Genomic DNA, 13744 nt, shown 5'->3' on the forward strand with positions numbered 1-13744 from the left:
AAAAACTACGTGGAAAATTCATGCTCTCCGTTAACAACGGGTATGTCATCATGGAATATGCAGCTTTTTAGCTATGTTAGGCCCAGTTTACAGCAATAATTTTAATTGCTTGAGGCATAGTGATTGATTGGTACAAGAGCATGTAAAGGAAGTGCTGAGATCCTGCACTGAAACTTTCATGGTTTATTTTTCCTCTCTAGACCTGTTTTCTCACCCTTTGTTTTTCCGATGCTATTATGCTGATATCTTTGCCATTTGGGGAAAATGAATTCAGCTTCTTCATGATGTTCAGTAGCACCCTGTGGGTTTAAACAACATTTTTTTTTCTGAGAGGCTTTGGGGGGGTCTCAAGATCAGGATCCTGATGTTTAAGGCGTATATTTTAATAATCCAATAAGATTTATGGCAGCTAAGTGTTGTGTCCTTGTCTACAAATTAAATAAATGCATCTCAGTGAGAGCTAAAACAACACGCTACCCCAGTCCTGGCAAATGTTATTACTAAATGGTGAGATTCTTATGTTCCACAGGGGAGAAAGCCGAGGATCTTTTTGCCTTGGTGAAACTTAGAAGCCTTAGTCCTCTGTAAGGTCTACACCTTCTGCAAGAAAGGGGAATGTGATCTGCCTTTTGTCAGGAGACAGCGTATTCTACCTCTCCCAATAAAAATAAAGTTTTATTACAGGAAAAACTTTGATGATTCTGATCTTGTCCTGCCTTGAGTGTAAACATGTCACCAACTTTTTTTTTTTTTTTTTGATAGGTTATTTGGAATGGAAATACTTTGCTGAACAGCACAGCACAAGATGATTTATGATTCCTGCTCTTCATGGGATCCTGTCTGGATTGGTATGCTTTTTTTTCTAATTTGTCAAACTGACATGTAGTGATTGCATGTATAATCCAAAGGTCCACTTAAAATTTAGGAAGCCAAGCATTTAGGTAGCTTCCAACTTGTTAGGTGTTTGTTAATAACTAGGTGAAGACTATGAATTAAAAGAGTACGTTTTCATTAATATTTAAAGTATTTTTATTTACTGTTCTTCTAGGTACTGCAGTATTCGGTTAGCTCTTCAGCATTAATATTGAACTAGTGGGAGAATTAGAAGTCAGAGGAATGTTGTCAGTACTAGAGATGAACCTAGAACTGTGTAAGTCCTTTCACGTGATCTACAGATTGAGAACATGATTTTTCCCAGGAGCTAAGAGAATAGAATTATTCTTTACATTTTGCATATTTGTGGTTTAGAGTAGTAATAGTGATTCCCATGGCTGACATTTCTTGACAGTTAATGGCTCTCTGAATTAAGGACAGAAAGAAATATCCTCAGGAGGGCAATTAATTGTACTTAATGACCCGAAGCAGAGGTGACGGTTTCCCACAATACTTTCCAATGAAAATCGCAACGGTAGTGTTTATAGAGTGGAAAGAGGAAAATTTCCTAAATTAAACTAATGCCTCTTGTGAATAGTTTTATGGGTCATCTACTCATGCAGTGTAGTTGATTAGTTTCCATTTAGGATATGTAAATAGGTATTAAAACTGAAAACTGCTAGTTCCTTTTGGGAGGAACAGTGAGGTGAGTAAGAACATTGTCCCTGCTGATTTGTGCTCTGACTCATTCTTTGCACTAGCTTTAGCAGAAAGGATTCCATTGCAATATGTTCCTGCCTCTGCTTAATGGCATAGGAAACGATGCTCAATTTGTATGGAGAGGGGAGTATGTCCTGGGCTGCTTTGTACAATAATGGGGTGTCAGCACATACTTGAGTATTTTCTGTCAACACATTTTTCTGAAAACAAAGTAAGTCTGTGGTCTTCATGTTTTTTGTTGACTTTATCCTTTTTCCCCTAAGAATATTTTGCTTTTGAGATGTTGTTTATGTTGCAAAAATTGTTTCTGCCAAAGTTTACCTTCAAAATTAAACCACTGATAGTAGCTATAAGACATGCAGAAGCTCCCCTTTTGTGAACACTTGAAACATGCCCAAGAAATAGGATCAGTGTACCAGGCATTGCTAGTTCCAGGCTTCTGAATAAGAATGATTTCTGTGTGCTGGACCAAATTTTGTTGCTGGGCAGTACTGAAAATATGCTCACTTTTTAGCAGATAAATTTCATAAATCATTGAACGTTTTGGCAGCTGTTGATACCATGTTCTGATCTGCATTAAGCATAACCGTTGTTATGGCCCTGTTATGTTCCTTGTTTTGTCTATGTTGGAGTTACTGGTTTTGACTGATGTTGGCTTTGCACGTAAGATATAATCTTTTATTTCTGGTTAAGCATGCTATCCAAATTTTGAACAGAAACCTTTTAGCTTCAAAAGCTGTTAAAAACAGACACCATAGTTCTAGCAATAATTATATTTGATGAATGAAATTTGTGTGTTATTTAGCTTTAAGTGTGTACTTCATTGAAATAATTGTGTCTATTAAATTCCATAAAAAGAAAGTTGCATATGAGTGAGAACCTTGCTTGAGAGAAAATGTTCATACCCAGTAATTTTCAGCACTGAAATGGAAAAAAAGTGATTCTGTGAAGCTTTTTTGCATCTGAAAAGAATCAGAGAGAGTACATGTTCCAAAAGTGAGAATGCTGTGAGAAAAAGGTATCTGCCTCTTGTTTGAGTACTCTGACCATCAATAAGCTTACCTATTTAAACTGTCAAAGCATGGTTGTCTTTTACAAGCTGTGTGATTACCATTCAGCAATGACTGTGACTTTAAAATTATAGGATCTGTCTTTCTCAAAGAGCAAGTCAGGACTGAAATGAAATTGCTGTGAAGTTATCTTATTGGTCCCTTTCTTTCAGCTTATATTTCTATCCTTACATAATTTTTGGGAAGTTGGAAGGGTAGGAAGAAGGATAGAGGCACGTGTTTAATAATCATGTGAATGATTATGGTAGAAGGCCTTTAAGTAGGAGGAGGGAAAAAAAAAAGGGGAAAAGTATAAAAAATATATATGACTGTTACAGAAGTGATCCTCTTGAATTTATTGGTTGAATTGCTAGCCACTATTACAAAGGATGATAGCAAAGAAGGAGGATAACTAAGTTGCATGAAGGTTAGATAAATGTAACTCCAAACCACATTTGAACATGCAGATTCAGTATTCAGTGCACGGAGAGATTTCATACCTCAGAGTGATAGAGTACAGAGAAGGGTGCTGCCTGGAAACCATCAAGAAGCAATGGGCACAGGAGCAACACTCAATAGTTTGTTTCTAGCTGGATCCAAAGCCTGCAGCCCTCTTGCTAGGTTAGTTGTCTTTGCAACAGCTGATCACTGCTCACTCTTTCATCCTTGAAAAGAAGATAATGGCCGATGACTTATCCAACAGCCAAATGGCTAATGCTTGCTTCCCACTTTAAGCACTTGTCTAGGTCCCGGCAGCAGCTTGCATGAGGTCATTCTCCTCCTCTTCTCTTAACACTGTACAGAAAAGCATACAAGCTTCACACTGAGCAGAGAAAGAACAAAATAGGAGGTAGCTGTTTGCTTAGAGAGCTCTGATGGTGAGAAAGCATACATGAGATTATTTTTCTTAGTCACTTTTTCTGGGTTTGTTAGGAATAGTCTATCGACACCTCTCAGTCCTTTGTTGCTATATAGTGGGTGCTACTGGCTTGAGAAATGCAGGGTAGCACAATCCTTTTGACTAAATGAAAGGTGCAGAACATTTCTGCTCCTATTCCTCTTGTCTGGTTACTTCTGTTTAGAAAGACAATTTGTGATAAAGCAGTAGTTTCTAAAACTTTAATTCTTTACCCTTGTACAATTGTAGGTTTGGGGTTTTTTTCCTCTTTAGAGCTTTTATGATACATGTTATCATCTAAGGCTCAGCTGAACTTCATACTTCAGAGTGTAAAGTTGTGTGGCATAAATATGTTTGAAGAACTGTAAACTTAAGTGAGTAAATTCTGTTGTATATATTTAAAGTTAGTCAAGATCAAAATGTCTGTACTCAGATGACTGTGTACCCTTTGCAGTTAGCAGAGGGAGATAGGTGCTTCATGAGGGTGATGCACCTCTTCTTGACATAGACATTTGTATAAAGATCTTGTGAAGTCTGTCCTGAATTGCCTCTTAAATCCACAGAAGCTCTGTGGCATCCACAGCATCCTGTGGCAAGTATTTTCATAATTAATTATGAAATAATCGTGTCCAGTTCTGGGGTCCTCAGTTCAAGAGGCATGGACATACTAGAGAGAGGCTAGTGATGGGCTACAAAGATGGTGAAAAGACTGAAGCATCTCTTCTTTGAGGAAAGGCTGAGAGCTGGGACTGTTCAGCCCAGAGCAGAGAAGGCTCAGGAGGATCTTCTGAATGTATATAAATACCTGTAGAGAGAGTGCAAAGAGAACAGGCTCTTTTCAGTGGTGCCCAGTGACAGGATCAGAGGCAGCGGGCACAAACTGAAACACAAGAGGTTCCTCCTGAACACCAGGAAACACTTTTTTCCCACTGTGAGGAGCAGGCACGGGTTGTCCAGAGAGGTTGTGGAGTCTTCATCCTTGGAGATACTCAAAAGCCATCTAGACATGGTCCTGGGCAACTGACTCCAGGTGGCCTTGCTTGAGCGGAGGGGTTGGCCAAATGACTTCTAGATGTCCCTTCCAACCTCAACCATTCTGGGATTTTGTGATTCCTTTGGCTTTTCCTGTTCTTATATTATGAGAGACAACAGTCATTCTCTTGCCCTGTCCCACTCATAATTCTGTAGACCTCTATGATACCTTTTTTCAATGACTTTTGAACAGAGATCAGGTGGAGCAGACCTGAACATAGTACTAAAGATAAGAGGTGCCGTGAATATGTATTGTAGCAGGTAGTGCAAATAAATATACAGTGTATGTAGATAGCTCCTGCATTTCTTCTTGGTTTCTTTGCTAACAATTCTGAACACTTGGCTGATGTTTTCGTAGATTAGACGATTAAAACTTGAAGATCTTTTTCTTCTGGATGGTAGTCATTGGTTTAGCATCTGTTACTGTGCAGATGACTTTTTTCTATACAGGCATATCTTTACCTCTAGCAACAGGGAATTGTATCAGGCAGTCTATTAGCTTGTCACTAACTGTCATGAGATCCCTCTGTACCTCTTTATAGTTGACATTTGATTTTATTAAATTGCTCTGAAAACCAGGTCATGTTCATCAGCAGCAAATGTCATGGTTTCACGTTCCCCTCTTTTCTCCTATAGGTTGAAGAGCTTGAACCCCAGTATAGATTTTCTTTGTATGATCATTCTGGTGACCTTTTTTCACTGCAAAACTAACTGCTTCTTCTTTTGTTTCCTATTTTAAACCAATTATTGTCTGTGAGAGGGCTTTACACTTATCTAATGGCAGATTATATTCTTTTAGAGCCTTGGTGGAGACACCTTGTCAAAAACCATCAGAAATGCAGAAGTTACCTTTGCTGGCTTATTGCTAACAGAGCTCTAAAAGATACTGCACTGGGGATCTAATTTTCTGTATGCCATGATTTTAAATCCAGAATTATTTGTTGAAGTTGTGCTCTTTTGCAGTCCCTGCAGAATGCTGCAGCTTCCTTCCCTCTTCAGTGTTGGTTTGTGGAGTCATAAACTTTGGTGGAACTTTGGGTGAGTTTTTAATGTTCGTTGCTAAAATCCTTGTTTGTTTTTCCTGGAAAGGTGTGTTAACCTTTCTGCTGTTGGTTACAGATTTCATTCTAACAGATATGTTTAAGAAGACTAGTAAAGGAAAGATTTATAAAAACCAAAGAAAGAAGATTTTTGGCTACTATATATGCTTTAGCCTGTAATTACATTGAGGCTTTCTCTGGAAGAGTTACTGTAGAACACAAATAAAATTGAGAGAATGGAGAGAAAAGGAAAAATCTGGAATCAAGTTAACAGAACTTGGCATTTTTGCAAAATGTCCATGTACATAGCTTAGTGTACTCTTGCTGAGTTTAACAATCTTTGAAATATAATAGGATAAAATAGAAAATTATGACATTCCCTCTAATTCAAGTAGGGAGACCTACTTCACAGACTCAATGAAATTAGGATGTTTATAATAATATGCCTTCATGATATCACTGAACATTAAAAGAGACAGGTTAATAATTTGTCTTAGAAAAAATGCAGAAGGTGGTCTGGCCCTGGAAATCATCTAGTGATACTGAGCTTGCAGATAGGAAAGGAATAGTTTTGCTATCGAATGAGAGGAGCAGGTTGTAGTGCTGATGTTCCTTGATGAATCATTGGCAGCAGCCTGAGCAGGCTTGCATTCATATTGCTAGAAGCCCAAACTGGGGACATAGGTTAGACTTTGTTGTTTTACAGATCATTTCTTTGTTGGTGAAGTATTACCCAGGCAAGAATAAACTTTTGATCCTCCATAAAGCATGTGGTTCTTGTGTAAATTCATAAAAGCTTTCCTTCCTCCCTCCACTTTTGCGCAGTGTTGGTACCAAACAGAACCCACATAAATTCTGTGGGCAGGATTTGTGTTACCAAACATAAACTTCTCAAGTTAGCAGCACAAGCATGTCACCGTGTGCAGAGATAGAGGAGATAGATTGCCCTCTGGAGAAGCCTATATCTCTCTTCTGACTAAAACCATGAAAACAGCCTCAAGTGACTGTTACAGTCATCCAGAATGGATGAGGTGAATCCCACTTTATGTTTCTGGTGGTGGTGATCTGTTTTTTAAAAAGCCATAGAATCCTTCTGATTTCCACTTGATCAGCTGCCAGAGTACTCTGGGAGTGTTTAGTTTAATAGTCCAAGATGGAGGGGTGGAGCTAGCACTGAAAAAAGGGAGATAACTCCAACACTTTTGCATTTTGTCTGTAAGAACAGTACATGTAATAATACAATACATGTAATAATAGTACAAGACAGTACATGTCAACTATGAAAGGAAATGTTGCATTGTATCAGCATAACAATGAGCTCTAGAGTTCAGCAGAATGGTCTAAGGATTAGATTTACAAGGAAGAAGAAGGTGCACACAATTAAATTATGTGGAATACCAAGATGAATTAACAAAGATGTGTCTAGACCAGTGAAAGCAGGAAAGCTTGCTGCAGGGGGAAGGGTTGTAGGACTGAAAAGAAAGTTAGTTTCCTGCACCTTGTTATGAGTCAGTCACTAAATGAAACAAATTGAGAAATACTTTAATCCCGGGGACAAGTTATTTAATAATGAATAACAGGTTAGGATGTTTTGCATGCTTTTCCCGAGGCATTTGCTGCTGCTGACTGACATGGAACCAAGGATTTCGTATTATGTAGGATAGATCAGCTAGGTAGGCTTTTCAGTGCTTACCAAACAGACAGATAGATAATACTGATACTATTCATGCTATTTGGAAATGTTATTAAAGTTTCCAGCTGTAAGCAATTTCAAAACAAAATAATGAAGTTAGTTTTAAATTATGTAACTAAAATTATGTAATCAGTAATGTTTGTTTTCAAACACAAAAGTTTTCCAGTCCTGGTTATAGTAGAAAAAAGGCTTAATGAGAGAGAGTATTGTATAGTATTGGCAAGACTACAGGAGCAGGATGTATAAGAAAAAGACTCACTATTGCGAGACTCCTGTGACTGGTGGTGAAGTAAACTGTGTCAACTTCAAGTGTAAATATGTATTAAGGAACCTTTTGTCATTAAGGAAATTGAAGCAGTCTTTCCCACTGGTTTTGGAGAGTCTTACTTTGCTTCTTTATATTTCTTTCTTCTTTTTCAGGTGGAGGTACTGATGTGAATTTAAGAACTTTGATTCCTTCAGACGTTGAATTTTGATTTGTTAAATTACCAGGAATAAGATACTCCCTGAACAAGATGAAATGCCTTGAAGACCTTTGGTTCTGCTTTCATTTCTCCTGAAGCAATGGTTTTCTCAGCAATGTTGACGCTGGCCCACTCTGGGACCTCAAATGCTACTTTTATTGTTTATGAAAATGCCTATACGAATTTTACCACTCCCCAGTTCTTGCTTCGTAGTGGCACAACACAACCATTGAGATATAGTTCAGGTGCCGTGCTCACCACTGAGAGAAGTACTTTTCTGGTAAACGCTACAGCTATCCTGCCATCACAAGAAGTTTTCAGGAGCTTGAGTTTGCCACTCCAGATCATTCTTTCTGCTGCTATGATATTTATCCTATTGGTTTCTTTCCTTGGAAACTTTGTCGTCTGCCTCATGGTCTACCAGAAGGCAGCTATGCGATCTGCAATTAACATCCTCCTAGCAAGCCTGGCTTTTGCAGACATGCTGCTGGCAGTGCTGAACATGCCTTTCGCTCTGATAACAATCGTCACCACTCAGTGGATTTTTGGGGATATATTCTGCAGAGTCTCTGCCATGTTCTTCTGGCTTTTTGCCATAGAGGGGGTAGCCATTCTTCTTATTATTAGTATTGACCGATTTCTTATCATAGTTCAGAGGCAAGATAAACTGAACCCGTACCGTGCAAAGATTCTTATTGCAGTTTCCTGGGTGGCATCCTTTGTTGTTGCTTTTCCGTTATCAGTAGGGAATCCTAATCTGCAGATACCCTCGAGAGCACCTCAGTGTGTTTTTGGCTACTCTACAAGCCCAGGTTACCAAGCCTACGTGATCGTTATCTTGCTAATTTCTTTTTTTATTCCATTCCTGGTAATGCTGTATTCTTTTATGGGCATACTCAACACCGTCCGCCACAATGCAGTTCGTATCCATAGCCACCCTGATAGCATATGCCTCAGCCAGGCCAGCAAACTCGGTCTCATGAGCTTACAGAGACCTTTTCAGATGAATATTGATATGAGCTTTAAAACTCGTGCCTTCACAACCATCTTGATTTTGTTCCTCGTCTTCATAGTCTGTTGGGCACCCTTCACCACTTACAGCCTTATTGCCACATTCAACAGCCACTTCTACTACAAGCACAACTTTTTTGAGATAAGCACTTGGCTCCTTTGGCTCTGCTACCTCAAGTCTGCACTGAACCCACTGATTTACTACTGGAGGATTAAGAAGTTTCATGATGCATGCTTGGACTTGATGCCCAAATACTTCAAGTTTCTGCCACAGCTACCTGGCCATACCCGGCGGCGCATTCGACCCAGTGCCATTTATGTGTGTGGGGAGCATCGGTCAGTAGTGTGAAGCTGCGGTTGTTCGACAATGATTGTTATTTTCTAGGATTATTTGTCTTAGGCTTTAGGTTGAATTTTGTTTTCTTTAATATGGTTTCTTCAGTGTGGCCATATCTTATAACTTGATTAAATTTTCCAGTACTCTGTGCAATTTTGGGAAGAAAGATAGAGGGAGGGAAAGTGATTGGTTATAGCGGGGTTTACTACCAGAATACAATGTAAACAAAATAACAAATGTTACCTCTAGGATTCCATGGAAATCCATTCTTTTAAATGAAAACTACATTTGTAACATTTTGTCAGGTTTATGCTTACTAGGCCTGCAATTGCATTTAATTGTAGGGACTTTTTATGCTGCTAAGATACAGTATATTTAGGTGGTGTAATTTTTCTGAAAAATGTTGCTGCTGTCTGCCAATATATTAGAGCCAAAAAGTCTCATTAGATTACTTCTATTTAATTTTAACAATATTTCAGAAGTTTTCATGGTGACGCTAGAAAACTTTTTCTTTTTTTTTTTTTTTTGTAAAGTATTTCCATTAATATTTTTGTGCACTTTACAAAATTTACTGTAGGATTTGTTCATTTGAATATTTTGTTCTTTTTTGAAGCGTTGTTATTATTATTATTATTATGTTATGTTGGTGAGTTTCAATGAAAGACCCATGTAAGCTCTAGGAGGGCCATTTATGTTGGTGTAGCTACATGTACAGTCATAGATTTTTCTGTTTTTTCTAACACCTGATCAAAAGTAACATTAACTGCTTGGTAATCAGGGGAACTGGAAGGAGAAAATGGAGGAATGAGAAGGAAGGAAAGCAATGACAATACCATGTCCCAAGGTTTAGACTAACACAAGATTTAGAAAAATGTAGTTCATGTGAAAATTGTCACAGGGGGAAAGGATGGCTCTAGTTGTTACTTTAGGCTGTTAGAAGCTGTCCAAACCTGGTGGTAGGCCTGAAAGCCTGTCTGAAATTGTGACTCTGGGCCTACAGTTCGCACTGGGTTGGTATAACGCTGTTTCTGTTTGGAGCTTGTGTAAGGCTCCATGTGCTCCACACTGCTGAAATCATGCTGTCAGGTGTTCATTGAGATAGAATCAGAAATAGTAGGATAAACTAGCAAACAAATAGCACATGAATCATAGTTGAGTCTAGGACTTAGTCTACATAGTAACGACTGGGAAAAAAATCCTCTACTTGCTTGTTTTCCAGTTTAACTATGAGACCAAAACCATAAACTGATGATAATGAATAACAGTTGGCCAGCAGAGTTTGCTGGGGTTGTAAGTTAAATTCCCCTTTTCCCTCTGATACTACTTCATACTGATTTTTGTTGTTGTTCCCTTTCCTCTGTAGTGCCTCAAGGGTTTACTCTGCTGTTTTCATCTATTAGGCATCAGCTTCTCTCCCTGAAATGCCAAACCACCTTTCTGATTAATGTCAGGCTGTCTTGGTACCTGCTTGGAAAGCAGAAAGGCAAAGGTTTTACTTGATGATAGCAATTCAGACTTGGATATTATATTTATTTTAATCGGCTAAATAAATATTTAATGTGAGGTAAGAAAATTAATGCTTAGGTTTGGTCTTTGAAATGAGATCTCCAGTTGCTCTGAGTCTGGGGAAGAATGCCTGCAGAATTTGTGTGCCCTTGCAGTGGGCTTTTTGGGGCTGTCTGTGATCAAGTACAGGAGGATTAATGTATAACAAACTCATCAACCAGGGCTAGGGTTTGGGCTTCTCTTGCTTCCACCTCTTTCAGTACCCCAGAGCATGGAGACCTCTTTCTTGTTCTTGTACCGAAGCAGCAAATAGTAGCAATCTTATTTATTTCTATCTATCCACCAGAACAGGGCATTTCTTTCGTACACATAGACGTGTCCAGGGACTGCTTGCTTCCTGAGGCCAACTAAACATTTACACCCTAGATTTTATTTAGGTCTTCAGTGAAGAACTAATTTAACAGTTATCTCTGTTCTTCTCATCGACAACTATCAGTAAAAGTGTTGGCAATATTTAAATTTTAGGAGTATAAAAGGAACAATTTTGAATTTAGTAATTTCATTTTTAAAAAAAGCTGCTAGCTGAGGTTGTGGGTTACATGTAAAGGCACCCAGGCAGTGCTGGTGCTATTGATGTCTGTGCTTTCTATTTCTTCTCAACTTCACGGATGATGGTATGGATTTTTCTGATCAATATGACAGGCAGTAAAGGAGTTCTGCTGTAAAACAGTGGTTTAGCATGTCTTTGCAGTATAGCTTTTATTTCTCAATTACATTTACATTGATAGCGGAAGTTTATGACCTGGTTAGTATGGATTTTCTGTTTCAGAGCTGTCATGCCTGTTTATCTCCGAAAGCAGCAAAATCATGCTTAGAGCAAATGTAACAGAGTGAGAGCATATACTGTCTGAGATGGCAGGAACAGGTATTTTTGCTGTCTTCCAGAGCTATAATGTAAGAGGTCTGAATGAATGTCATAAAACGTGGTAATTCAAGAAGGGAAGAATATGAGTAATACAGGAAAGTCAGTGAAATTTCTTTCTTGAAGGGGGAGGGGAAAACATTTTGTGGGGATTTTATAATCTCTGACAAGTACTGGCTGTGAAGTAGAAATTGCAAACATCAAAGTTAATTTGTCTTGATAATTTAGTGCTTGTTTACACTGACTGTAATAGGGTTTGTGCTCAGAGCTGCATCTGCTGATGGTCGGAGGAAAGAAACCCAAATTGTGTGGCCCAAACTCAGAGGTGATTTACATGGTGATGCCGTATTCACACCAGGTTTTAGCGGTGATCAGAGCACGCAGTGAACAAAAAGGTGTTCAAAAAAAGAAACAAGGTGGCATAAAAGTATCCCCAGGGTAATTATGTGTTTACAGAACCATTTGGGCTATTGTGTCTAATATACTTTCTTTAGAGCAGTGCCTTGATAATTACAGGTGAAGTCCTAGGACCAAGTTGAAGACCACTAAACTGCTCAGTCTTGCTGTCTGTGATCCTGCCAAGATCAGCATAAGCTTGTTAACATCTGTAATGTTAAAACATATACGTGTTGTCAGGATTGGGGCTACTGAGACATTTTAGTGGGATTGACCTTGAAGACCAAGGATTTTAAAAACTGAAATTGATCCTTCTTGATTCTACTGGGGAATTATAATTTTCTTCCTCTCCAGAAATGATACTTGTTGGTAAACTGTATTCCCTCATGTTACGTGTTGAGAAATCTTTGGTACGGAGGATTGAAATGAATGTATTTTGAATTATGTTGCAGTTTATTTAATTCTGTCAAAGCATGCTGCTTACACAATTCTCATTTGTACAAATCTATTGCTAAAATGATTATTTTGTACTCAAAGTTGTGTATTTTTGACATTTCTTGTTACTCATGTAAAAATATTTATGTATATAGAAACAAAAATTGTTTTGCCTCTTATTGCTTTCTGTTATTTTTTTCACTTTTATGCTTAATGCCTTCATATTTTATTTTATTTGGGCATATGCATAAACAACTGCAAGATTTCAGTGGTCTTTCTGCAACTGTTTGAGATTTTTAATTCTCAAATTATTCAATAATGTCGTCCTTGAAAGAGATTTTAATTTATTTTTGTGTGAAAAATAAAAATTCAGAGCACAAGTTTGTTGCGGTTGCAATGGTGAGGATTTTCTTAAGTCCAGTTTTCCAGGAGCCACTACTTTGCCATTATGAACTGATTTGATCTTTTTTTGAGGAGTAGTCATTTTCTGATGTGGAGAAACCTTGAATTACTGTTTTAAAAAAAGCTGTTAAGTAGAATGGCATTGTCTTTTCTGTACATATTACACCTGTGAAAATACCTGAGAAACAAAAAAGAAAAAAAAAAAAGAAAAAATAAATATGAACATTCTCTAAAAATGTAGCAAAAGTCTATAGAATTGTTCTATCTTTGTGCATTCACAGGTGTCCTGGATTTAATGCCTCATTTCATAGTTTTGAACACTATTTATTTTATCTCTGTATTAAATAACAAAGATTGTTTGCCTGATGTAGATGGTTTTGTTTAAGCCAAAATGTTTCTTGTGGAAAGAATTTGCAGAATGCGCCTTTCTGAGACATTGGGGTAGAGATGTGTCAATATGTCTAAAACAAATAATATCCAGCAAAAGGGAGAGCAAGCCTAAAAAGAGAGTAACTTTCCTAAAAATACGACCTGAACTGGGTGTACTACATTTTAGGGCTGAGTAATTAAGATCATCTTACCGTGCAATAAATAAAACAGGCAGTGGCACTGTATGGCATGATTCATTTCAACACAAGACAGTGACCTTTATGATTCAAGTGCTGCATGTTTGTGTGTGATGGGTTATTCTTCATATTAGTAGAATGAAAAACATTCAGCGTCTTGCCTGTTTCGGGGGGATTTTTCAGCTTGCTAATGATTTAGCAGAAATTCTGCTGGAGTAATTTCTCTAAATGTTGGAGTCAAGGCATATTCCTAAAACATGCCTGAGAGGGGATGCGTATTTCCAGTTGCTTGGGAATGGCCTTGCTTAGCTGCCCACATGCCTAATTTTGAGACCCGTTCCCCGTACCTCCGCAACCATCACTTTTCCCTCTCCTGGTCCCTCCACCTCCCCAGGTCGCA

General features: G+C 38.1%; 1 protein-coding gene across 4 annotated transcripts in view; it reads left to right on the top strand.

Annotated features, from left to right (window-relative positions):
• GPR63 (G protein-coupled receptor 63) overlaps window positions 1–13392 on the top strand; it is a 30756-nt gene extending 17364 nt beyond the window's left edge. For 3 of the 4 annotated variants that reach the window (XM_032989923.2, XM_032989922.2, XM_032989925.2), the window contains 3 exons: window positions 763–848; window positions 5536–5610; window positions 7726–13392. In XM_032989923.2, the coding sequence (XP_032845814.1) occupies window positions 7870–9129 (1260 nt within the window). In that variant the 5' untranslated portion in view covers window positions 763–848; window positions 5536–5610; window positions 7726–7869 and the 3' untranslated portion in view covers window positions 9130–13392. The remainder of the gene's footprint in view (window positions 1–762; window positions 849–5535; window positions 5611–7725) is intronic. The other variant, XM_032989926.2, reaches the window with a different exon arrangement.
• Window positions 13393–13744: the final 352 nt, after the last annotated feature.

The sequence above is a fragment of the Tyto alba genome, unplaced genomic scaffold, assembly GCF_018691265.1.
Source record: "Tyto alba isolate M040663 unplaced genomic scaffold, T.alba_DEE_v4.0 Super-Scaffold_40, whole genome shotgun sequence".
Lineage (NCBI taxonomy): Eukaryota > Metazoa > Chordata > Aves > Strigiformes > Tytonidae > Tyto > Tyto alba.